At 42.8% G+C, this 27,951-nt stretch overlaps 2 protein-coding genes across 2 annotated transcripts in view; one reads left to right on the forward strand and one right to left on the reverse strand.

Annotated features, from left to right (window-relative positions):
- The window catches only part of macrod1 (mono-ADP ribosylhydrolase 1), a 136,496-nt gene that overhangs the window by 80,238 nt on the left and 28,307 nt on the right, over nt 1-27,951 (reverse strand). The window lies entirely within an intron of this gene.
- Nucleotides 21,723-23,921, forward strand: flrt1b (fibronectin leucine rich transmembrane protein 1b). The gene has a single exon (XM_073487435.1). The coding sequence runs from the start codon at nt 21,723-21,725 to the stop codon at nt 23,919-23,921; it is 2,199 nt and encodes a 732-aa protein (XP_073343536.1).

Genomic DNA, 27,951 nt, shown 5'->3' on the forward strand with positions numbered 1-27,951 from the left:
GATCGGATCTCAATAGAGCTCAACAGTGACCGCCTACCTTTTGAACGGCTCCGGTTCGGGAGGTGAATTTCCCATTCATTCAGTCCATTGATATTTCAGAAAAAACTTTCATACAAAGAGTTTTTAAACCTGGAACCAAGCCAACCAACCAAAAAATGAATTGAACTCACACATACTGCTAGACGGCCTGACTTGTAGTGATTTTCATCGTGGAAAAGTGTCCAACGGGTCAGAAATCATGGTTTCCCTGTGGTAATCTGACCGTAGTAGCAGTAACTCGCTAACCAACATGACTTTCGGAGGTGTGGTAAACATTAACATGGTGACACTTCAGGACTGTGGGTAATAGATGTGGAAAACACAGCGTAACTTAGGATATGATACACGATTCCACTATAATCGATACATTACGAGACAATCATCTAACAATATGTCACGATATTGTCTAACTAATGAACACAATATACGCCTACAGAGGGCAAAGTGTAGGAATGATGTGTTTATTCATTCCATTGTTGTGTCACTTTTACAGAAAATTAAAACAACACTAAGTAATGTAGACAAACAAACCATATTTGGCACCAGTCTTTCAATAATCGTATCGGAAAATCTCCTCTCGTAGGTGACAGTACTTCCCCATGACATCGCAAATAGAACGTGTTTTTGAACGTGAGGTTGATATAGTATCATCATTTCACCATCTCATAGCTTGTGAGAAGTTTTATTTTGGATGGTGGCGACATTATGGCTAATAATAAACATCCTCAATTCAGAATATGAATAGGATTCACTCTGGAACCTCACTGTTGGGCTCCACATGCAAATTGTTTAGGCGTCACAGCCGAACTCAAGAGAGGGATCATACATAAATAACTTTTTACAAGGGAAAACTTGCTATCTGCTACAACTATTTGTATGTTGGGCTTGCTTGAGCAGGAGAACTATCACCTGAATCTGCAGCTCCCCCTCAGCTTTACAAAGCTTTAGACTGCGCTTCAGCTCATTGTTTAGCTGTCGAGCAGCAACTTTGCTGTTTTAGTTTACTCTCACTGCTTTCAGAGTGTTGTTTTTCAGCCACAAAGGCAGCTGCTTCCAGTAAAAAAAGCTCTTAAAACCCATACGCTACCTGCTCAGTAGCAAAGAGCAGACAGACACAGTTGGCGATGAGCTGGTGAACACAGTGGAACATTTAGCAGCTAAAGAGCCAGATATTTCCCTTAGGAGTTGGTAGAGACCAAAAAAACAGAGATAAAAGAGAGTGAATATTGGGCTTACATTCAGCAGGTAGCCACATGCTCCAATTGCCTCTTGCGTTAACATTTATTTCCCCTACCCACACAGGATATCCAGATACATATTGTATGCCAGGTGTAAAACATACAATAAAGTGTATATGTTTTTACACATGCCAACAGCTTGATAACCCACACACCAGTAAAATCCACTTTTTCCTTTTGAATTTCCTCTTTGCTTGAAAGGCAAAACAATCCGAAGAGCTTAAAATACAAAGACCAGCACATGCATTCATTTCCAAATTGATTCTACAAAGGCCTCGTCATTGTCATAGTTTATGCCTTATGCAATCTATTGTAGGAGGCAGTATGGCTCCAAAACCAACTGTGCTTTTATGTAATTGAGGTTGTGCCATGTTTTGGCTGAGAGTGTCCCGAAAAGACATAATAAATAAGATCACCCAAGAAAACCTGAAATAAATATATATCTCACAGGAGATGCCAGATAGGAACATTAGAGAGATGCATTACACAAGGGAAGGTTTTAACAATTTAGAAGGTTTTCTGACACACAGCCATGGACATATACACACACACACAAACACGACGGCTTTGCATTACGCTGTGTTAAATTGCATTATGGCTTTGTGTCCGTGTGTGTGTGTGTGTGTGTGTGTCCATTTGTTGGAGCAGAGGAATAGTGTGGGAGATGCAGGCAGGTCAGAGAGAGTAGGAGTCACACAGAGAGCAGTTCAGAGATGTGCTTTTGTTTGTGCAGCACTGATGACTTCAGAGCGCCCGCGCTGTTCCCTCACCTGCCTTTAAAACCAGCTACAGACACCTCCAGAAATACTGGACCTTTGATTAAATGCTGCCAGTTATGAGCTGAATAACTGGACAAACAAGAAAAAAGATGGAGAATATTCTCAATTATGCAAAAAAGAATACACGGCTTTCCCCTCTAAGACAACAGATACAGTTAGCATCGCACCTCACACAAATTAACTGTTGTCATTAAGCTTGATTACCACAGGTTAATTAAAGTAATTACAAATGTATCAGTCGGTATCCCTGCCAGCTGAGATTTCTGACAAATGGTGTTTGTTGCCGTGGAGAATGTGTCAAAAATAGATGCCGACAGAAAATAATTTGTATGGAGAATAAATGCAGTGGTGAAAGGAAAGCAGAGAGCAAAGATGTGATGGTCTGGATGAGAGGTTCAGTTGATGCAAAGAGCGATTTCCTTTTGATCCTGCTTGGATCAAAGGCTAATGGAGAGGGACAAGTATGAAAGTGTTAATGAATAAATCAGCACCTATGGCCAGGGGTTACTGATTATTTTGGGAATAAAGAGACATTCATCGTCTCATTTCTGTACATGGAATTTTTATGTTGTGTTACTTTGGTCCATTTTTTATTCCAGTGTGTTTGTGTTCTTAAACACTCGATTGCTTGTTTCCCTCAACAATAAGAATTAAGGATTTGATGTGCAGGATCAGAACCAGAATAATAACTGGAACAAATGCCCAACTCTTTCTGCAGGCACATAATTTAAGCCCCTCATATTCGGCCAAATTGCAGAACATTTGCAATGGCATCATTGAGACACAAGCTCCAGACTGTCTACATTTTCCAATTTTGTATCACTTGCACTGCAGTTCACATCTGTTGCAGCAGTCTGAGTGTGTGGCCTGCAGCAAAAATTAGTGCTTCGATGACATGTGGTGCGTGTAATTCATTTGGAACTTGTGTGTTTTTGTTTAAAAAAAGCTCAATTTTAAGATTTGGGGACTTTCACCAACTGCGTGCCTTTGATGGCAATGTTTCCTGACTTAGCCCACTGATTAATGACAACAGTGATGTGTCTGTGTCTATTTAATGTAGGATAGTGTCTAATCTCCACCTTTTAGTTCTTTTTTTGCTTTTTCTGCAGTTGGTAGATATCTCAGGGCTCTTCTGAGCTCAGCTGTCTTTTTGTAGTTGTCTGTGCTACTTATTGAATGTTCAAACGTCTTCACAGCCAGTGAACCACTATGGCTAAAAAAAAACAAAAACATACATTTTGTATACCGAAACCAAATTTGGACCAAAAACTGTTTCTGGAAGCTACAACCTTCACAAGAACTGACAAGCCTTAATTTGGATCGAAACAAGCATCTGAGTGGACCCGAATGCCAAATTACCACTAACTACCATGGCAACAAAGAGTGAAAGCAACTGTCACGCTAAGCGCACTATCGGAGATGATCAAAAAACAGAATAAACATGTACACAAGCCAATTACCGAGGTGTAGTCAGAAAGTGCTAGACTCTCTGCAGAGCATGACAAGATGGCGCTTGATTGTGAGGTCGCCTTGCAGGAATATGTGTTTCACCTGATGTATTGAATTCCAATAGATCTCTCAGGTATGCAGGGATCATGTTAGACGCTTGAATAAGCTTTGATAATTACCCTATGGCCTTTTCTGGAGTGTGCTCATTGTCTCCTTATAATGAGGAACAAAGGTAAACACAGCCAAAATAGAATGACTGCTGGCTGACTAACAGACACGACTGGCAGGAGCTGCATTGGTTTCAGCGCACTCGCTCAGTCAGCAACAGCACATTTCACACAAGTATTTTTTTTGTCTTTCTTTTTGAAAACTTCAGCTGCTGTGAGACCTTTTTTTTTCTCTTCGAGAGATAATAATGAAATGGAGAGTGGTGGGGAATAAAAGAGAGTAGAGAGATATAGAGTTGGTGGGTAAAGCTTGTCAGCTGGATCCCGACCTTCAGTACCGTGCCTTAGCCTGCCACCAGGAGGCCACACGTACTTCACATCTTATTGGATTCAAAATGACTTGTTTCGTCTGTCATCGCCAGCACACACACATACCCACAGAGACACACACTTGCACACACTCACAAAGGGCTCCAGGGATTCTGCTCCAAAGGCATAAGTACTAAGTTCAACCTAGCGAGAGTTATTGTGACCTATCTAAGAGTGCCTTCTGGTGGGCTGTTGTGTATGTGTGTGTATGTGTATGTGTGTGGGTGTGTATTAGTGTGTATGAGGGTGTCCGGCCCCGTAAATTGCCTGTCTGTAGATACTTCCTGTGCATACCTCATTCTGAGCAAGACACAGAGAGCAAGAGAGAGAGAGAGTGTAAATGCTTTGAGCTGGAAAAACCCTCAATCATATTTAATGGGATTATTTATCCACATACTGTCATGAGGCGATGCGTATGCATGCTGGGCTGTGTGTAGAAATGTGTGTTTTGCTGAGAGATGGGGTCTATCATAGCATCTCCCAGCATATAATATTGCAGGCAGATGGGTGTGTGTGTTTCTTTCTGTGCAGATAAATGTAGTGCACTCCTCCTGTGCTGATAGAGAACAGTGTTAGACTGATATAACAGGCCAATTTTAAAGCTGTTTATGTTCCATTCAGATATTGGCCAGGTCACATCGTCCACTGCTGATGTGACGGCGGCTCCTGTCTTAAAGCAGCCACTGAATATGCTTTTATGAATATTATTTTCTTTATCGCAGATGGCTAAAGCAGGGAAATCATTCCAGCATGCTGTGGGAGGATTTTACTCGCAGCTTCAGGGGTGTCAGTCTGTAAAACCTGCAATGAAAACGCGCCTCACCCTGCCTTAAGGAGCTGCCAACCCACCTAAAAAGCTTTCATCTGCGAGGGTTTCACTGGCTTTTCAGTGTCCCGTGTCTAATTGCCGTTGCAGAAGGTTTTTCGGTCCTGCCAAGCAGAACATTCTCTGAATCATTTTAAATCTGAGTTACTCTTTGCAGATTTTTTAATTGAAAGATGTGGAATGTTTTTGGTCAGCAGCCGCTTCGGCCAGAAAATGTGAACACTCATCATTAAACCTGCATATTTGCCTAACCGTAATTGGAGGTGAAGCGAGTGGGTGAAGTAGCTGGACTCAGGCTGGCAGCGCTGTGAATATATTGTCAGCACCCAAGGCCGCAGCCCTCAGAGAGCCCCCGGAGAGATAATACAGTTTATTTACCGCTTATGCATAAAATCTCTGCGCTGTCTCTGTAGCCCACAGTGCGAGGTCTGACTGTTTTAATTATTAGCTGCTGTGTTTAAAATGAAGCCGCCAGCATTTTCATTATTCGCACCATATTTATGCAAAACACCTTCACTCTGGGCGTCGTGTGTGTGTGTCTGCTCATCTCCACCTTCGTTTCTTCTTTTCTCATCACTACCTCTCCCCCTTTATCTCTCGTCCCCACTGCTGTCCTGCCTTTTCACCTCCTGTCTTCCACTCTTAAGCCGGTCCCCACCTCCTCCTCCTCGACCTCCTCCTCCTCCTCCGATGCTCTCTTTTCCTCTCTCCAGCAGCGCTCTCTCTCAAAGTCTCGTTTACTCCCTCCTCGGCTGTTCATTCCTTCTTTGGAGACCGGTTTCCTCCGGGGCAAAAACTCTACAGCTCACTTTGTCTCCCTGTCCTCCTCCATCTACGCTCCCCTCCTTCCATCTCCCTTCTTTATCCTCTCTCTTTCACTCCTTTCACTCCTTTCCACAATACAATGGGTTTCAGGACCCATCTATTGAAAATTCCCATTTGCACTGCCTGCCTCTCAGAGGCTTGCTCACATCTTATCACTGCTGGAGTTTTGTCCTGGCTGCTGCTCAGAAGAAGCAGAGGAGGAGACGTAGAGGGGAAGAAAGGAAACAAAGCGAGGAACATTGCCACCACACACATACACAGACAGAACGGGGTAGCAGGGAAGGATTTAATTTAAAAAGTTTATCTTTGATTTTCATGCTCTGTCAACAATTCCTCCAATACAGTGAACTGAAATGAACTGAAATAACCTGAACCCACATGTAAAAGGTAGGGCTGTGCAATATAAAGCATATTGACAATGATAGCGATAGAAAATGTAATTGATAAGACATTTAGATGTAACAGCGATACATTAATTTGTATGGAAAACTGATAGTAACCTCATCCCAACACAGAAAGCGCTCACTCTAAGGAAACTAAGGAAGACCTTGGCACAGAAAGCAGCAGATCAACAGTCACAACAGCCTCAGATGTAAACAAAGTTATGTTTACATTCAGTGACGTTCGCAAAAATGCACTGCATGGTCCTCGAGACTTGAAAAAGGTGCTGAACGCATTTTACATCCTATATTGTTTACATCCATTTTTGTTAGCTAGCAGTCTATTGTGCTGCCTTTTTTTTGGCCAATCGTTACGTTTATTTGTACATTAATGCAGGCAATTGCATAAAACTATGCAGCATGAATGCGCCTTACTTCAACCACTTGTACCGCAAATGCACATGAACAAAAACAAAACAAAGGACTTTTTTTAAAATTGCTCTTCTGTGCAAGTATTGGTCAAAAACTTTACAGGGTGCCTTTAAAGTCGACACGTTTACTTTTAATGTATACCAGGGCTTTCCAAAGTAGAGGTTCAATTTAACCCATCAGATATTTCTAGCATAAAAATAAAAATAATAATAACTGAAACAATTATAATAATGTTATAATTTTGTTTTGTGAGGTAAAAAATCTCTTTAAATATGTAAGAGCCCTAATTAATAAAGGGGCTCTATGTAACAATTTGTAGCACTTTACATGTATTAATCACTTTCTAATGGCCGTATGTGAGCAGCTTGTAACGTGACGTGAACAATGAGACCTTCCCCGTCTCTCACAGTGTCTTATACACTTGGACGATTTGTTTAAGTTGTTTAATGCTGCTGGACTGTGGATTTCTTTGTGAAGGACTCAGGTCAGGTTTTTCATGGCAGTCAAAGGATGTGACCTTATGTATGTTCTCAAGTGCCTCTGTCCACTCCACCAGCAGAGAGCAACAGTAGCTAATGTTAGTTTAATAATAGAGTCAGCTTACATAAACTATCGACCGGCGTCCAGCACAACAAAGAAGTTCTACAGAGCCCTTTTAATTATTTTTCATAATCTGAGAGACACTTTGCACAGGAAGTCAGTTAATTATGGGACCTTGGGATCCTAGTACCATTTTGCATCCCAACAATACCAGACAATAGGTGTGTGTTTGTGGCCTGTGGTGGCCTAGCATTAAGTTTCTCTGAGTAAAAAAGTGTGGACACCCTCTATAACGAAGTTGAAAACCTGTTCCCACAGAGAGGGCGACTAGCACAAAAATCACCTGCAGCACCACCAGAGGAGAGGTGCCTGCACTCTCACCAGTGATTAGACCCATCCCCAGAACAAGCAGCAGGGCTCTCACAGAACAACACCTGCAATAAACCACAATATTACTGTTCATCACATGTTGTTGCATTTTTAATCACAACAGACACGGTGCCAAATGTAACTGGAGGATTTCGACAGACAAGATTTTGTTTCTTTTTACATGATTATTTATTTTAAAAGATTTACTATTTGCAGCTCACACAATTCTTTGTCATTTAGGCCCTGAATTTCTAGCTTGGTAATCTTAAAATATTCTATACTAAGCAGAAATACTAACTTAACAATAATTTAAATTGTGATAAATATCAACAGCAACTACTGTGAAAAAACAAACTTTTTACCATTTTGCCCCAGCTCATATAAAAAGCAGCGATAATGATAAGAGAGAGGAAAAACGAGTAAAAAGCCAAGGAAAGAGAAAGAAGGACAACTAGAAGAAGGGCGAGGAAATAGACGAAATGGAAAAAGAAGAATAGCGAACAAGAGGAAAATGTGTTGGGGGGGATGAATGTTCGGAAAAAAAACATGTCAAAAACCTATTAAATAATCTACAGATGCTATTTAACACATCCCAGCAGCATGACATAGTCGGCCTACTGTATAAGCAAATTCAGAGATAATTGACCTCAACACTATTCTGAGTGAGAGGAGAGAGATGGAGGGAGGCTGAGAGAGACAGAAGCAGAGACTGTACCATGGTGTGAACCACCATAGAGTGTAAGTGGGAGGTAGTGTTGTCACAGTGCATAATGCTGTTGCTATCATTATCACTGGCTGGAAGAACAAAGAACAGAGAGTGTGTATGTTTCTGTGTGTGCGGGCCCGCAAGGAGGGAGAAAGTTCATTCAGGGGTGAAAAGAGCAACAAAAGTGTGAGTGTGTGTGGCCATGTAAAGGAGGCTGTCTCTCTGTAAGAGTGGGATGGATCTGGAGAACTTTGCATGAGTGGGTATTTGTGTGCGTGAGGTGTCCATTTTAGGGGAACAGCTGCTGGTCGAGGCTGGTGGCGCACAAACCACCCAGGCACAGCTCTGCCTTGTGAAGCTGATAATAGCAAAATGTTACTGACACATTTGTCCTGACATTTGTCAGCAGCACTGTGGCATTTTTTTCTCTGCATGTGTCCAAACAACAAGCATTCTGTAATTTTGTACTCACATCCCTGAAGTCAAACTATGAGAGAAGTCAGCGCTTAACTGTAAATGGCAAAAAAAAAAAAACCCACAAAGGAACAAAATGTCACTGTTGATTATATCTTACAACCATAGAAACTTATTTGTATCAAATATGTGACAAAAGTGATACGAACATTACTACATCACTGCCACTTATAAACTACTGTACTGCCGTGTTAAAGGAGTGCACTTAAATCTCTCTAAATATATTTGTGTCATTCCTGAGTGACTGAGACAGAGTCAGGGCTGGATTAATGCTCAGCTCACTACAGGGCTGTTGTAACTCTTTTTTTGCATGATTTTTTTTCGGGGGGAGGGGGGGTGGATATTATTTTCTGTTCCAAATCTGGATGATGCACTAAGGCGGCACGAGTGTCCACGTTCCATCCAATCAGATTATCGGGGCCAGCTAGCTTGCTTTGCATACAGCCAGAGGGAGCGCCCTGCTCACCGGCAAAACTAACGGAGGATGCAAGAGCATCCAACATCAAGGCTAAACAGTTTCCTTGTGATCCAAACATTTCCAATAAGTCTACAGCGCCGAATACTCCAAAAGTCAAAATGTATTGAAAAAAGATAGATGTGATCATTTCCAAAATTAACAACATGTTCGTATCTATTAAAATATCCTGTTTCAATTCATGTTTGTTTCAATATCAACATTTTCAGTGAGGTCACAAAACTTTGGCTCGCTGCCTTTCCTTTTGCTGCAGTTCTGGTAGTTACAACGTTGCCATGGGGTCAATGGCAGAGTAATATTTTTAGTGATGAGCAAGGTGTGCTGATTTGAGCAGAATCATCAGATTGCTTGGTTGAAGTTTCTGGTAACATTGTCCATAGTTTAAAGGGTAAAAGCCACATAACGTTTCTCTTCAGCAGAAGCGAGCTGGGTTGAAGCGCTCGCGTGGTTTCGATTGACATTAGCTAACGCGATGGTAACAGGCTGAAAACACAACTAACAACAAGCTTCCAGTGAGTGGGGTGATGACAACACAACACTGAACAGCAAGAGTCAGAGTTCGGACTCTCTGCTCCCACAAATAGACTTGTCTGTCTCTGTTATGGTGGTTTCTGTCTGATAAAGCTGAGGATAGCCAGACACGGTCAGAACAGGCTCATTTATTTTGAGTCAATGTCACATTCACCGACCTGCTGCTGCATCAAATGTGTATTAATCCACATCTGAAAATAGTCCCGGACGAATGCGCCATTTGCTCATGTTTGAGTGTCGTTTGCTAAAAACTACAGTGCCCAGCTGTTTTAGGAAAGCATTTAGTCTTTTTCTCTTTAAAATGAAATCACATAATTGTAATGTGTTTTCACGGACTTTTGTCTTCATTAGCATCAAGTTGGCTTGGAGCAGAGAGCCAGAGCCAAGTTGAGAAGGTCAGAAAGTAGCGAGACACGGACTAACACATTGTTGGTTTTAATCTTTTCTTGGAATTTATTCACAGTGAGGAAAATGTAGATGAACACGCGCCTTGTGCTTTTAATCGCTTGCCTGCTGCAACTAATTGATGAGGAGTCCGAATTAGCTGCAGAAATAAAGCCAATCCCCGGTGTGTGTTACAGCCGAGAGCCTCCCTTCAGATTGTTGCTGCTTATCCCTCCTCTGTCGCTCCCCTCATCTCTCTCTGCCCCTCCCTCTAATGCTAAATGGAAGCTGTGTGTTGCTGCGTTAGAAAGCTAGTCACATCCCTCTCTCCCTTCTTTTTAGCCCCTCTTCGAGTCTCTCCCTCTCTTTTTCATTTCCCACCTCTACCTTGCTCCCTGTCTATCCTTGACACTCTCTCTCTGTCTTTTTCTCTCTCACTTTTGCTCCCTCCACGCCGACACCCACGACTGAGTCCGCCAGAGTCACGGCCTTCGGAGCCTGACAAGAATTCAGTGCTTGCACAAGTGTGTGTGTGTGTGTGTGTAAGAGTGTGTGTGCGCATATGTGTCTCCAAGCATAGATGAAATATGAGCTGTTAAATATGAATGCTGGGTTATGTTCCGATGCCATGTAGTCACGCCACTCATGCATGGAGGAGTAGTAAAAATGGTCATGCACACACGGCGTTGGCTCAGTGTGTTTGACAAGCAACTGTAGAGCTTCTGTGGTATTATTCTGCATCACATTTGCTATCCATTTGTCTGTGATACCACGCACACACACACACACAAACACACGCAGAAGCAGGCCCTGAATTCAGGCTTCACTGACTTTAAACCTTGCTCAGGCTGACAGTAATTTCTGCCTCCAAATTACATTCCAATGGCTTCATAAATCTGCTGCCTCCTCCTCCGCCTCTTTCTCTTCCCCCCCTGTCTTCCTGCCTCTGCTTCTCTATCTTCCCCTCTTCTCTCTGCCATCCCTCGTCTCTTCCTCTCTCCCATTTTACTCCAGCCTCACTTCATTTTTCCTGTATAAACCTCCATCCTCCTCCTTCCATCTCCGCCTCTATTTCACCATCTCTCTTTCTCCATTCCACCCCCCACCCCCCACCCCCCCACCCCTGTATCACTTGTTTTCTCGTTTCCCCACACTCCTTTTCTCTGGCGCTGGCTCAGTAAATGAGAAACAGGGAGGCAGAGATGGGGTGGTTACGTGTGCGGGGTAGTTAAACAGTCACACACACACACACCATAAATCCATACAGATACATGCGCGCACAACACAAATGTACACACACACACACACACACTCACAGATGTGCTCTCGAACATGGAGAAAATGCAAATACACACAAACACGAGCGCACATCCACAGTCAAACATCATAAACAGCACATTAGTCTTTGATTGAAAGACAAGCACTTGTGCTGCCATATATTTGCAGAGCCTCTAAATTGAATTGTGCACACACACACACGGAATTGCAAGCGTACACGTGTGCACACACATTTTTAATGAGAGTGTTCATTTTACAGATAGTGCCTCTAGGTGAAATAATTGCCAGTGTTGGGCCCTGATAGCTGGTCCAAGTGCTCTCAGGCCAGTTGTCTTTATGGGCCATGGAGGGCCACGAACACACCCCTCGTCTCCCTCGCTGCTGCTTTAACTGCTGCTCTGCTGTAGCCGACACACACACGCGCGATGAAGACACAGGCATAATATGCATAAGCACACAATGTAGACACCAACTTACGCATTAATACCAAGCACACACATACACACGCGCCAAGGCAGAGGCCAGCAGAGAACAATAGGGCCGTCTGACAATGGGGCTCTGAGGAATTCTCTCCTCCATATTAATATTCAGCAGAGTGGATGTAGAGAGAGTGTGTGTCAGCAGGGACGCATGCTCATCAACCTTACTAACACTGGGGTTAGGCAGCCACATGATTACAAAGTGCTCAGACTTTGGTCCCAAGCCTCAGAACTATTAATCCCTAGCTCCTACTCCCTCACTTCCTATCTCCTAGTTCCCTACAGTGCACGCGGCGAGCACGCTGCCAAGTATCACAGCTGTCACTTTTCTTTGCTTTCCATTTTCTGAATTATCCCGAACAGCCCTGCAAAGGGGTGGATGGAGATGGAGATTTATTATTGTCAATTTTCCTGCTGCCACCCACCACAGTGTTTCAAATTTGTGAAGGTGCAGCTAGAAGGTCATCAGGGAGAGAATTTGCAAAAACAAAATAGAAAGGTTTTTTGGGTAATTTTAATGAAAATGGCAAAAACTCCAAGTGATGCAGTCTTCTAATAATAATAATAATAATAGTAATCTTATTTATATTGCACCTTTCTTAACAAGGTCACAACATGCTTGTACAAATAAAATACTGTACAGATAAGTTAAAAGACAAAAAACATTGTGCCCCTAGGGTGCATTAGACAGATTTGGGCAGTAAGCCGTGAATGGCCGGTCTTCCCATTCATTTGAGTGAGGGTAGTGTGTTTAGGATGCGGAGGTGCAGACCACAGCAGGTGCCGGAAAAAACAATGCTGCTGGCCAGCGAAAAAGCTTTGACTTTTGGACAACCTGACGTCATGTTGCTGAGGACAATCACACAAGCTGGTGATCAGACTAGCAGCATGAGGACCTCAGGTTATGACCTGGCACACATGGAAGCAGGAGCTCAGTGAGGTAGCCAGGTGCCAGATCACACAGAGCTTTAAAAGTTAACAATAAAAATCTTAAAATCAGTTAAAAACCGGAGTGATGTGATCACTTGTGTTCAGCTTGTGTTTTTTCTTTAACTAGAGACTGCGTTGTCTCATTTCCACTTGTATCACCTCATGTCAAAACAAAGATGTATGCAAGTAAACACACCTGTAGTACCAGACTCCCCTGTGTATATACTACCTCCATCTGTACGCCTAAATCTTACAAGGTGACCACTAACGACGCACGTATAAACACTCGGGCCATATTCCTGTACATATGTTACCTCCATCTGGAAATCTGTAAGAATGTGAATCGTTTACAGCACATATTAACACATCTGCAGACTTTTCTCTAACAGATGTGTGGCATAAAAAGTGTCCAACACCAGCAGTATTACTCATACTGGAGCAAATTTCTCTCCATTTGTTCTCCCTGTTTTATCAACAGCCTTCTCGATTGGCTTCCCCTTGAGGGAAAATTGCTAATATCTGATTGTCATTGTACAAAAGAGAGAGGAAAACAAAACAGCGAGCGCATTTGGTCTGCACAGAAGCCACAGTGAAAGTCACATACTGTAGCATGCCTTTGGGCTGCACAGTTGTCATTGACTGCTACCACAAGAGCAGAGTGATTTCTGTCCCCCTGAGGAGCGAGACGTTCTCTGTGCTCGCTGTTATGCAGAAAAAATGTCCAGCAGAAAAGACACACAGCGAAGGGTCAGTTGGAAATGTTTTTGACCTAAAACTGTACGGGTCACCTGCCCAAAAGTGTGGGAGCTGCTCTCTTTATTACTGCTTCTACTCCTCACTGGGGGCGTGAGAGTTATGAGAAAATAATATAATAAGTAATATGCAGGAATTCTTTTAGACATTTTAACCTAATGAAAGGAAACCGCTGTGATACTTGAGATGATTCAAGTAGTTTCAAGTCTTTACTGTTTTACATCATTGTAAGTCATCGCCAGTTTTTTTTAAGGTGCTTTTGTTACTCAAGAGCAGTGACTAATTCAATAATTTATTCTGTAAAGACCTGTCTTCAGAGCATATGGATACATGACATTAATAAAAGAAATCAAAAACATGCAAAAAAAAAATTATGAAGTAGAATAAAATAAATGGACTGCTACATGAACATCTGTTGTCTAAAATCTGAGTTTTAATTCAAGAAAAAAACTCCAACATGTACATAAATCATTATGTTTTTTTCTAGGGCCGCAAATAATTAATCTTATTTTATCTATTAATCGAATGAAAAAAAAATGAAGAACATTCTTTACAGTTTCCTAAAGCCCAGGCTGACTTGTTTAAATGTATTGCATTTAATTTCTGTCACAGAGGTCTCTCAATCAAAACAAAGAAAACAAAAGACGTAGTTTGAAGTAGCGTGGGATCATGGGAGTTGTTGTCTTCACTGCTAAACAACCACCATTCCTGACGAAAAATCTATCTGCCATTACTCAGGCAGAAAAGGTTCACAAATCGGGGGATGTATTAAAGTTTTATTCACATTCTGTTTAGTCACGTTCGTCAACTGCCATCATGTCTTGGTTTTAGCGAAAAGGACCCAAATGCGATACAGCAAGACACACAGGTTGAAAAACAAAAGCAAGCTTTAATAACAAAAGACAAAGGCAGGCAACAAAGCAAGAAATGAAAAGCAAAAGAATAGCGAAGGACCAAACAGGACTGGGGCAATATATGTGAAAACACAGATGATTAAAACACTGACTAAAATACACCAGGGAGAGAAGACTGATGAGAGACAGGTGAACCTAATGAAGGCAATCAAAAACTTCGGGAAAACATACAAAGACGTTGTCCAGACGTTATAGTGACAGATGACCAAATGAAACACAGTTACCTTGAATGAAACTCTTTTTCACTCTACTTATCAATTTATCAACTAAACCTTACAGCTCGAGTGTATTCTCATCTTTTGTCTTTATTCTATAAATGCACATAATTGCCATGTAATAAAACGCACTCAACATCTCCGAATTCCTTTAATTTTAAAGTCTAACATTAGAGACCACGAACCGTAGTTCATGACTGCTGTTATGACAAATATGAAGGTTTTTTTGTTGTCTTCTCCTGAATGTAAATGAAAGTGCTGCTCTGGCACTTGACAATGTCATTTCAAAGATTTTTAAAGAGCATGGCTTTAAGGACAGCACTTAAAAACATCAAAGGCATGGAAATTGTATTAAAGAGGTGTTAGACTCAAAGAGAACTCAGAGCTCTTTGTGATCCAATGACAGTGACAGCTGACTCCATGTCATGGTGCATCTATTCACCTTTAATAGGTTTTGTGAAATCTCTTTTCTAATGGTTAACTGGTATATTCAGGTGGTGGATAGATGTTGGCCATTGCAAAATGAGATATTTCCCTTGAAATGTGTTATAACTACTTTGCTCAAATACAGTTACGACTGACAGAAGTAAAAACTTTCTGTACTTTCTCTAACTCCCCTCAAACATAATTTTCAGATACTTCCCTCTCCTAAATGACGAGTGTCTATCTTTCGCCTCCTAACTCCCAGCCTTCACGCACACTCCCTAATGCTTCCTATTTCCTCCATCTCCCTCTAGCTAGGCTTGCTTCTGAAAATCCATCACAAAAAAGTTTTAAGGACAGCCTCGACATTATACAGATAGAGCTTCACATATTGATGTCTAATGGGCAATGGCAGCGAGCTGTGGAAATGCTGCTGATGTTCAATATTCACATCTTGTCCGATGCAGGCAGACATTTTGCCTGCGGTAGGCAAAGATTAGTGCAGAGTGTAAGGGTAGTTTTGGACCAGACACTGCAACCAATTAAGAGGACTTGTTTTAAAGCGACAGTTAGTGTTATTAAAGGTGACATCTGCTGTTAATACATGACTGATGACATCCAATTAAAACTCTTCATTTGAATTATGATTTGACTTCAAAGCCACTTTAAAGCCTCGGTCTCCAAAATGCTAAAACGAGAGGATTTAATTATTTTGAAGTATTACGACATCAGTGGATGAATTTCAAATGAATGGCCTAAAAAGGGTAGAGAGCACTAAACTCTGTACACATCCAGTCTGTCCTTGAACAGGCCATTATCTCATTTCTCCTTACATGCCAATCACAAAGTCGACTCCTTTTGCAAACAACGTCTGTTTAGCATTCTGTCCCGTCTCGAGCTGTTTTCATTACGCATGTTAGCCGCACTCTGCACATATAAATCAGTTTACTGTGCCACAAACTGGTTATCAGTCTGCAGCTGTTTTATAAAAAAGGGCCATTTATCCCACCACACCAACCACCTAAATATCCCACTAAACTGCACACTCACTTAAACACATTCCTTTCCATTTGTGGCACCAGTTAAAACACCAAACCTTAAATTATAACACGCCATCACCGTGAGATTATGATCCGTGCATGGTGCACAATTTTTAAATACCCTTCAAGGAAACAGACATGAGCCTGTTGACCAACTTCTTCTCAGCTCCAGCGTGTGTCCTTTGGAAATGAAAATGAGGACGGCTTTATTTGTCTCTATTTGTGTTTAAGCAAACTGCATGATAATTTCCCAGTTGGCTATGTAGTCTACTTACTCTGGGATGAAGTGAACAGGCGAATGTGAGCAGCGGAGCAGTTAATGGCCTCGATGAATCTGTCTCTGTACACTCAGTATGCCTGATGAAAACCTTATATTTCCAAAGCCAGCGTTCACTGGGGGGTTCGATTTTGCAGACGAGATACAGGCACTTAGCGCGTGGTGGTTAATGAAGGCTCCGAAGCTTTGTGTGACGAGAGAAAAAAAAAAACAGTTATAAAACATGGAGTTACCTTAATGGGAGGTTTGTGTCCATTGGGAGCTTAGTGTTGCGCATATGCAGTGTTGACCTTCAGGAAGTATTTTCACGAGGTACTTAATTTTAAAAGGTATAACCGTTCTGATGGGGATAATTATTTAGCCCGTGCCTTTTAGTAGTCCATATTGTGCCAACGTTGAAACACAAAATTACATCTTGGAGTCACTTAAAGAAAGCTGGTAGAGAGCAAAGCATTTCATTTATGCAGCCCCTTAAAAGCACCTAATTATTATTTTTTATTTTTAGTCATATATAAGCTACTGTGCCAATATTTGAATATATTAAAGTAAACAAGTTTGAAGTTAATCAGCATGAGATATGTGAGGTTACTGAACTACTCAAGCTACTGTATATTATAATTCTTACCACTGCCCCCTAAAATGTGGGTTCTCTTAAAGGTGCACAATGTAGTTTTGGGGAAGAAGAGAAAGATAGAAGACAAAAATCTTCTATTATTTGAAATCTTATTTTCATGACGGAATTAACTGAATAAACAAACTGTTCTAAAGGGAAAAAACATCTCTACCTTTTTAGCTTCAAATGGTGTTCTGGGGACTTTATCCCCCTCTTGGATGGCTTGTTTATATGGAAATATATCAAAAAAGAGTTTTTACTGCTGTATTATTACCTTTTCAGTATTGTAAATATCAACCTTCTGAGACTGAATTTCTACTACTACCTACTAACTACTTAGTGCTCCTTTAAAGGCACATTGCCCCCGCCTGGGAGTAGCCACATTAGCTAAGCAACACACTAATGCCTGATTCAACAGGCTAAGCTACAAAATAAACAGGAAGGGGCTGATCACACAGAGACTCATCACTACAGGTGCAGTCATTTAAAAAACGCCTTGGAGCCTGAACATATTTTAACTTCTAAAAACGGCTAGAGACGTTTCTAGCGATGTGTCTTTGTAGGATCGGCTCCTAAAGCAACGAAAAACATAGCAAAACTTACAGCTTCCAAGTTCTTAGCTCTTAGCTTTGTGCTGGCCCTCGTCTTGTTAAAAAAAACTGATTCTTATGTGCCAAACTAGCTGCTAGGCGTAGATTATGCAAATGTTTGACATGATGATGTAGTGTGATGTCAAGAAGTCACAGAATTAAAGGCGGGACTACTGACGAGGCGTTTGAGGCACATCAGGAGAAGTGTTTTGTGTGGAAGAGAGGAGCTCCAATGGGTGTGGACTTTTAACTTTACATAACACACTGAAGGAAAGGACAAAAAACACAAAAGCATAATAGGTCTCTTTTGATAATAAGAGCTAGTTAAAGGGAGAACGGCAGGCTTTTTCTCTTCACTCAGGTTTCATCTCTGGTGTGTTACAAATGGCCCATTGTGTGTGGTTTAAGAAGGATTTTCCACTTCCTAAATTTCTCAAATACCTCGTTACCCTAATTCACTGCATCTCCTAATGAAAATTCTAACACTGTGCTTGTCTGCTGTCTCCCCTCAGGGCGGTGTTCACCAACACTCAGACAGCTGTCCCGCTGAAGCCCACGCCAGTCAAGTCTACCTTGAGGATACTAGATGGCGGCCCACTTCTGCTAACCTGTGGGAGAACTTTTCACACCGAGCCACGTGACGGGCCACACACAGTACACACTGGCTTCTGGCTTCGCTGCCTGTGAAGAGAGTCTGTGTGAGCTGGAAAGGAAGCGATCAAACATTTAAGAGAAGAGAGTTGATGCTGTAACTGAGAGGGAAAGAGAGAGAAGCAGGAGACTCTTACTGGGCTGACCTGTCCATCACCGCTTCAAACGTACTCATTACCATCTCTGAACTGTGAAATTTATGTTGTAATAATTGTTATAATACAACCAGTAACAACAGATCATAAAGACTCTTTGCTGGATTTTTTGAGCCGTGGAAATCTCACTTATTCTCTCCTCGCTGCTCACTGATTGAAACCACTACCTGGTAAATCAAGCATGCCGCAGTACTATTTTTGAATGACCCACTGCTTGCATGAGTATCCAGGCTTGCTTTTGACTTCGAAGAAGGACCCTTGAGCCCTCAACGATCTTCTGACTGTCTGCCCAACTGTAGCATTTGGGCGTGGAGCGGAGGTTCCAGAATTAGGCCTCTGGACGCTTGTTGAAGATGACTTGAGTTGGCAGGCCTAAAAGCCCCTTACCCCAGAGAGAGAAAGAGTTTGGCAGTAGGACACACACATACAACACACAAATGTGGGTGCCGTGGCGGCTTTGAGCCATGCTGGTGCTGCTACTCGCCGAGCCCTGGAGTACAGGCTATCATCATCCCTATCATCATTCACCCAAACTGAGGAAGATTCAACGGCCCCGAGGAGCGAGGCTACACTTCTGAACAGTTCAGAAAAGAACTGGGAAACTGAGCTAACACAGAGAGATCAGCAGCTACATCCTCCATCACACAGACAGACACACTAATACTCCTCTCCACAAATCCTTGATACAGGAGAAACAAAGCTGCGGCGGACGTGAAGGGCACAGAGACTGAGCAGGTTAGCAAGCCTTCCGCAATCACATCCTGGGTCGCTCAGACCTTTTACACACATTTTCTTCCTGTATTCACCGCAACGAAGAACGCCACACTTACATCTTTCTTTCAGCTACATGATAGGAGTAAAAAAACACGAACGCACACTGGCTCCATGCGCCAACAAAGGCTTTTATTTCTGAACATGATTGAAATGTTAGGAGGGGGGAAAAAAACGCCACAAAGGGAGAGGAAGGCGAAAGCACAGGCGAGAAAGCTGAAACCTAGAGGGAGTGAGAAAGAGACGGGGGGAATAAAAAAGGAGAGGTGGGGGGTCTGCTGCATCTAAATGAAAAAGAGAAACTAAGTCTCCATGGAGGAGAGGAGAGAGGAGGTCTGGGCAGCAGGACTGAAGCAGAGCTGATTGATCCGATCTCAGTGTGTAGCAATCAACAGAGGACTGGAGAGGAAACGATAAAAGAGGATTAGAAAGAGATAGAGACAAGGGAGGAGAGGAGGAGGATGACTGCACGGACACTTCTGTAAACAAACCTGAGAGTGGATATAATGAAAGATTATGAAGGGGAGGAGGTGGCGGTGGTGGGTGGATTGGAGGGGTAGATAGAGTAAGAGATAGAGATGCCATAAGAGGGAGCGACAGTTGGAGAGAGTGAGCGAACGAGCCGGGGAGAGGAGAGACAAGAGAAAATCTAAAGATCATTAAGAGAACGTGTCGGTGGGAAGCCTTGGCATGTAGGCAAAAACACACATACAGGTTCGTGCCAAGAGGATATTTATGAAAGGGAAGCAGGGATACTGTAGCACAGAAGCATATGCTAGTTGATATTCAGAGAGCATTCCCAATCTGGCCTCAGCTCCTACCTTGAAACTCCCTCTTGTGTACATGTGCTCCTCTCCATTACTTTTTCTCTCAAAGGCTGGGAATGCTTGGAAAAAGTCACATTTAAGCTAAAAATACCATTAAAAAAGACTGGGTCCATGCCGAGTTGTGTGGCACGCTCTTTTCTCACCCTTACATATCAAATGCTGCCTGTGTTGTGCTGAGACAGGAGCTGGTTGTTGTTGATGCAGACCTCTTTCAACTAAGCACACTTAAAGATGCACACACAAGCATGTAAAGGTACACAAACGCATCTATTTTTACACCTATCTTACAGAAAAAGAACACCCACTCATTCTTCTTTTTGCAACAAACTCGGCTGTTACTGACTCAAGTCTTCACTGCCAAGAACTCACTTCCCCTCTCCTCCTCTGATGGACTGTCCAACTCTCCATCTGTCTCCTTGCCTCCATAGCTTCCTCCCTCCCCCTCCTCCTCCTCCCTCCGTCTCTTCTATTGTTGCCATCTCTTGTTTGCTTTGCATGGATTTTGACTGCAGCCAAGGGGCAATTTTGCATCTAGCACTGAGTTCACATACAAACACATACATGCGTGCACAGAAGGGGAGAAAAAAAAATACTAGCCTTCAGAGGATTTGTTTATCAAATGTGCTGTCAAATCATGTCAGGCGTTTCACATCAGGGCACATTTTTCCAGCCCCAGGCTACCCGAAAGAAAGGGTTCAAATAAGAGTGCGCCACAGTGTAATTTCTACAACGTAACTTTTACCACTTTATATTATTCATCTTCTATAAATAGTGTGCTGTGAACGTGTGTGCACAGAGATCATTTTATCTGAATTGTAAATTCATGTTACTGATGTTGGTGTCAGGGACTCGCTAGGAGACAAGTCATAAAACATCGACCGAGGAACGTATTAATGTTGCAGAAAAATGCTTCTCTGTAAAACATCTCGCTAAAACATTTCTGGGGATTTCAGGACCACTTCCCTGAATAATTTATAGAAATTTCACGAACAATAACAACCAAGAGAATGCATGCATTATACATGTGAGCACGTACTGAGACTCTGTTCTGTATGAGAATGCTTTGTGTCATGTATGTTTACTTATTTGTGCATTTCTCTGTGTGTGGCTATAGCATAAAACAGAAGCCTTGTCAGGAATTCTGCTTTTCTTTTTCTCCAATTACTGTACATGCACTCTCTTTATAATTTGATTGGAGGGTTAGATAGAGTGCAGTCACAACAAGTTTGCCACTTCTGTTGTCCTAAAAGCTATCAACAGCAGTGTGGGCAATTAATCTGATTTCCTTCTCCCTGATCTCTCCTCCAGTTTAGTTTCATGTCACTCACTCCATTTTGGTTAATCTCCCCGGAAAAAAATGTCCCTCCCTTATTTTCCCTCCCTGCAACTGTCACTGTCCAATTTTCTCCATCGCTATCATCCTTTTGGTTTCACTGATTCTTGTAATATTCCTCGCCCGCTCAATCCACCCTTCATCGCACTCTCTGCCTCTCAATGTCCGTTGGTCTTCTGCTTGGTCGCTCTGACCCATATAATACTGGCAGCCCCAGTAGTAGTAAGTATGTCTGGCTATTCGTTCCCCAAACCTTCTCCACTTTCCAGATAAAGTTACTTTAAACAGCAAGAACAAAATACAGCACTTTAGTTAAGCAGTTTTAGAGATCTATCTTTGTCTTAAATGCTTTCGCCAATGACTTTCTACTTTCCCTTAGGATGTAATGAGTTTTTCCTTCTTTGATTCAAGAATCAGTGATTACAGCCTTTGTATTTGTTTTAATCCAGTTTCCCATTTCCTCTCTTTCAATCAGGAGCTGTGCACCAACATGGCAGCTGAGAGTCTTGCTGAGCTCCGCGATTGGCTCTTTCTGCTCCTCCTGTGCCTCACCTTATTGGCTGAGGTGCTGGAACTGGCGGCAGCGGCAATTGCCATGGAGACAGGCGAGGGAGATGAGGGCATTGTTTGTCCCTCAGTGTGCCGCTGTGATGAAGGTTTCGTCTACTGCAACGACCGAGGCCTCAGCATAATTCCTCCACTCCCGTTAATGGCTGCCATCCTCTACTTGCAGAGCAACCGCCTGAGTAACGCTGGGCTACCTCCCTCACTGGAACGCAGCACTTCCATACGAGTGATTTACCTGTATGCCAACCAGCTGGATGAATTCCCTATACACCTCCCGCCTTCGTTACGGGAGCTCCATTTACAGGATAATAATATACGAACGTTACCGAGATCAGCTCTGGCCAAGTTACCATTACTAGAACGTTTACACCTGGATGATAACTCTATATCCACAGTTAGCATCCAAGAGCGAGCTTTTTCTGGGACTCCACGGCTTCGATTGCTGTTTCTGTCTCGGAACCACCTGTCAAGCATCCCTGCGGGCTTGCCAGCATCCTTGGAAGAGTTGCGACTGGACGACAACAGAATCAGCACCATCCCCACGCATGCCTTCCGTGGGCTGTCCTCCCTGCGACGCTTGGTCCTGGATGGAAACCTGTTGGCCAACACACGCATAGCAGATGACACCTTTTCACGTCTCTCCAACCTGACGGAGCTGTCACTGGTCAGGAACGCCCTGCAGTCCCCACCTGTTAACCTACCTTCGGCTCACCTGGTGCGACTCCATTTGCAAGACAACGGAATGACTCACATACCACGTGGGACATTGGACGGGATGCGGCGACTACAGAGGCTGGACCTGTCAGGAAACAATCTGACCAGTATCCCACGAGGACTTCTGAAGGACACAGAAAGCCTGGAGCTGCTGCTGCTGCGAGGAAACCCCTGGTACTGTGGCTGCAACCTTCGCTGGCTCCACGCCTGGCTGCACGGCCGGGGGGCAGCTGTTACAGTCAGGGGTCTGACCTGTCAGGGGCCTGAGCCTGTAAGGGGCCAGACCCTCAGAGACCTAACCTCCCTGATGGAGCAGTGTGAAGGCCCCCCTGCTGGTCCCAGTACCGGAATGGGGGTGAACCCAGCAGAAAAAGATGGAGGAGGTGAAGATGGTGTTGGAGGGGGGCAAGCAGTGGCTTCAGTCCCTCATGGCAGCACCACCACTTCCTCTCTGCTGGTCCCCACACAAGGCTCCCTCTTCACCCTGCGAGCCAAGCGGCCAGGCCTTGTTATGCCTCTGCCTCCCGGTGAAGGGGGGCAGGTATCTGGAGAGGCCCTGGAGCTGACTGTTAAACCTCTCTCTTCTGACAGTGTACTGGTAAGCTGGCTATGCCCACAACCAGCACCCTCTTTTCGCCTGTCGTGGCTGAGGTTGGGCAGCAGTGCAGCCCTTGGTTCGATAACAGAGACTCTGGTACCTGGAGAGAGGAGGCAGTACCTCCTTACCCAGCTCACCCCTCGCTCCCATTACCTCATCTGCTTGCTGCCACTACGGCCGGAGCCCTCCTTTGGGGGTTCCAGCATGGGTTCATCAAGAGTTGGCAGCATGGACATGGACAATAAAGACGCGGCCCCGGCCTGCGCTCAGATAGAGACTGGAGAGGCTCTGGTCAACTCAGGAGGGGAGGGGTCTGATAAAGAGGGACAGGACTCTGAACTAACAGCCCTGCCACTGGCTGGGATCATAGGGGGTGCCACAGCATTAGTAAGCCTGCTATTAATCTTTGGCATCTTCTGCTGGTATGGACAGAGAGCAGGTTACATGTCCGGGGACTCGGGCTCATACAGCAGGGGTCGGGGGGGCAAACCTTATGATGACTATGTAGAGTCAGGTACCAAGAAAGACACTTCCATCTTAGAGATCAGGGCCCCTCCTGCAGGGTTTCAGATGACAGCTATGGCCCATCAGCCCCTGCAGCCTAAGCTGGAGGATGTCACCTACATCCACACCATTTTCCCCTCCTCTTCTTCCTCCTCCCAAGCTAATGGGACCTACCGGAGCAGCCACGGAGCTGGCAGCCTCAATGGCACCATCCTCAGCCAAACCAGCCACCATCATGTCACTTATGGTACCAACCGTGGCTACAGAGAGGGGGGCATCCCCGACATAGATTATGCCTACACGTGATGATACAGGGGCATGCTCCCTGAGCCACGGATGCCAGGCGTCATTTCTGCTATGACGACCCCTTGGCTGGTGGTCATTTTGTCCTTGGTTTCCAAAGTACCCTCTGTGCCTCTGCTGGTTCAATTCTGATTGGTTTTACTAGGTAGAAAAGACTAATTTCAGCTATGTTGATTGGACATTGCTCTTGAGTGACAGAAGTAAGTCCTACTATACTCTAATACTGTATACTGCATTATACAGTAGGCCCTTCTTTCAGCGCTACTTATACTTATAAATGGTTACGTTTTCTCTTTTGGATATCTCAGTGTCTTTCAAACCTACTGTTCTTCTCAGCTCATAATAATACACAGTAACTTATTTGAGGTTGATATACTAGGCTTAGCTGATTTAGCAGGGGATATATTTATAATATGAGGAAAAGGCACTTGATGTGTATAGAGATAGCTCTCATATCTTCCGACCAACTGTAAGCTCTGTGCTGTATAGATAAAAGGGATGACAGAGGGAGAAATCAATGGTTGTTATAACCCACAGATGACAATGCATCATGGTTGACATGAAAAGATGTGTTCCTAGCCCCCTCCTTTCCCTCTAGTTTACTCCCCTCCTTTTTAATTTTTCCTCCTTTCCGCCTCCTTTTTTTTTGGCTGAGGCTCTTTCCTTTTATTTCTCTCATCTTTTGTGGTGCCGTGAGCAGAGGACGACTTTGTTCTCGCCAAGGGAGCTGACAGCAGTGATAACAGTTCTGACAGAGATGGGAGACACAAACCACAGCATAGGGAGACTAATGAGAGGGAAAGAAAAAGAGCTAGAGAGTGGTGGTGGGGGTGATGGATAGATGGATGGATGGAGGGATAGAACATAAAATAAGACAAGAGGAGAGATAGAGGGGTGCTGTTTTGGGCACTGAGAGAGGTGTGCTGGCTTAAGGCAGAGAGTGAGGAACAAAAAAGGAGAGAAAAAGGGAAGATGAGTCGGAAAAGGGCGTGTGACAAATGCAGCGGCAGGAGGTAAGAAAGCAGACAAAAGGAAAAGAAGATGGGGGCTCAAGAAGGGTGCGGGCGGGGTAAAGAAGGGGGGTGACAAGTGGAATAATGTGACACCGTCATCCAAAAAATGGCTCAAGTTTTACCCACAGTGTACCCACTACTGCACTCACAGTGATAAGAGACTGCACACTTCCTTGCCTGTGATCATTGAACAACAGTTTCAGGGCAATTTCTGCCTTATGAATGATGTACCTTCATCATAACACGGACCTATTTTTAATGCAACATATCATGATTTCAGAAATGTTCGTAGGACAGCAGGAGAAAGAGAGGCTTGGCATGACAATCAGAGAAAAACATTTTAAAAAGTAAAATGGTTGAGATGAGAAGAACGGCTATTAAAAAATCTCCCTCTCAGAATACTGACAAAGTGCTGCATGTACCCAATTTCTATTGTGCTCTGGTCTCATTATTAAATTACCTTTTCAAATGAAGTGAAAGAAACCTAATCATACATCTTATTATAGTAACCCATTATCTTCTAGATCCTGGCTAAACCTTCTTAATTGAAAATAAGGTTTAGCAGCTAATAGTTTTTGGGTGGAAGTCGGTACTACTCTGGTCTAATTACTCTTTCCTAAGTTTTACCTGGAACAATAGATCTTTTCAATTTAATTACAAAAGTTGTAGCTGTTTCACTTGTTACAAACTGGTTGGAGTGAGTGAGATGGATGAAATTATCTCTCATAGTATCTTGAATTTTATATTGGAGTATTTGGGATATATAGATTGAGAAACTGGTTATGGATAAAGTTATAACACAGGATTGTCTGCTTTTGGATAATCCAGTAAATTAAACCCCTGGTAAACTATAGACAAACTGTAAACACCTGACAAACTATATTACTACTATAGTAACTATAGTGTCATAAAGTAGTTCTGCTAATTTACTTGAAACAGAACAGCCAAATACAACCAGACATATTAAAGTGAGAGCTTCGATGGTGGAGCCGTTTGGAGAGCTGAAATGATTCAATTAACTCAATAGACAGGAAAATAATTTTCATCTATTTTGATAAACGATTAATTGTTGAAGCCATTTTCTAAGCAAAAATTCCTTCTATTTCCTTGCTTAAGCCTCCCAATTGTGAGTATTTGCATCTTTTCTTGGTGTTATAAGATATTAAACTGAAAATCTAGGAATTTAACAAAACCACCCAGGGCAGGAAATAGAGAGACATTATCCAGTATACTTCCTGACATTTCATAGACCAAATGATTAATCAAATTAATCAAATCAAATTAAAATATAATTGTGAAATTGTGTATTTTCTTACGGTATATGTCATCATATATCTTATTAATTTAGAGTATTTGAACAACTTAACTGTAGAAGTCTGACATTTCAAAGTCTGTCAGATGCATTCTGTGAGGTTAAAGTACATTAGTTGACTCAGGTCATCCAGTTTTATACAGTTCTGTTGACAGGGATCACAGCCTTACCGCTACACTGTGCAGTTCAATACACAAACAAACATAGACACAGCGAGGAGGAAGCTGCATTACCTGCTTTTCTGACTGCCTCTCACTGACCCCACTAATATACTTTAAGGAAGTAGGAACTTCAAAGGGAAATGCTAGCAAACAGCCAGAGATTAAAAGAGGAAGAGGAGAGAGTAGAGAGAAATCAAGAGTAGCGGGGAGGATGGGGAGGACTGATATATATATACATAGAGCCTTTGAGTGTTGAAACCCATTCTGACTTTCAGTAGCTCTCTTTCTCTTTTCCAACCTGTATTACTGTGTAGCAGTAATATTGGAGGAGCTCCGGTGTGGGTTTTTATTTTATTTTCTTCTGCATTTGTTTTTGTTTTTCTATTTTTTTTTAAGAGCACTAAAGCTTCTTTTCAATCTGTGCAGAAATCCTTTTCCTTTAAAAATGTCACCCTCAGATGTGATAATGAAAACACTCTTATGTATAAACATAAAAATGGGTGGAAAACGCTATTCCATTTACTGGTCTGTCGTCTTTTTTTCTACACAGATGAATAAAGACTTCTAAAAAGAAAAGCAGTTTCATGAGTTGTCTTTGTGTGAGTGTGTGTGTGTGTGTGTGTGTGTGTGTGTGTGTGTGTGTGTGCGCGCGCGCGGGGTTCATTAAATCAGAAACAAAGGATGGAGATATCAAATAATGCACTGGGATGGCTCGAAAAAATAAAAATCAATGGAATGAATGGGAAGTTGAGATTATTAATGTGATTTATGACGAGACGGCGTGGACCTCGTTAAATCACACACACTGGATGAATACATCAGCTGCTACACGCTCCGATTCAATTTAGAAGAAACTGCCAGCCCAAAGCAGATGCGTGTGTTTTTTATACGTTTTTGTGTGTTAGCGTCGCATGTTTCACCGAGCGGCATGACAACCCGCGTGTGTGTGCAGTTTGTATGAATGCATTCATGCTCTGTGCTCCCTGTGTATGGGTGAAGACATGCCTTTCATTCTAAGTGAGTGCTAATGCTTGTGTAAGCATGGATCAATATAACGAACGGGGGAGTGTATAAGTGTCTGTCTAAGAGTTACTGCTTGTGTTGGGTGTTTGTGAAGGAGTGAGTCAGGGAGAAATATACTTTATGTAGATAGTAATGGTTTATTGTACAGAGTGTCTGTGTGTGACAGGGAGATAAAGACAGAGAGCTTAGTTCATATGAATGCCAACCCAATCGGCATGAAAAATGTTGGCAGACTATGTTTCTGCAAAACAACAAGTAAGTTAAAACTTTTGTTTGTAATCTATTTGCCAAAAAACAGACAAATCACACTATAAACAAAGTTAACGGTGCAACATGTAAGAATTGGCCACCTGTTGGAGCAAGGTCACTCCAGACAAATAGGTGCTGCATAAAACCAGAGGAATCGCTAACTGCTGCTATCTTTAGTTGCTGTTTGCTATGGTGGATAACTTTTCTATTTCTAAATTTTCGAAGGATATCGGTATAATATCGTTATCATAAATTATTTAGGCCGCGATAACTGT

Source organism: Pagrus major, chromosome 18 (assembly GCF_040436345.1).
Source record: "Pagrus major chromosome 18, Pma_NU_1.0".
NCBI classification, from domain to species: domain Eukaryota; kingdom Metazoa; phylum Chordata; class Actinopteri; order Spariformes; family Sparidae; genus Pagrus; species Pagrus major.

Coding starts and splice junctions, on each gene's coding strand:
- flrt1b (XM_073487435.1), top strand. CDS start 21,723: ATGGCAGCTGAGAGTCTTGCTGAGCTCCGCGATTGGCTCTTTCTGCTC.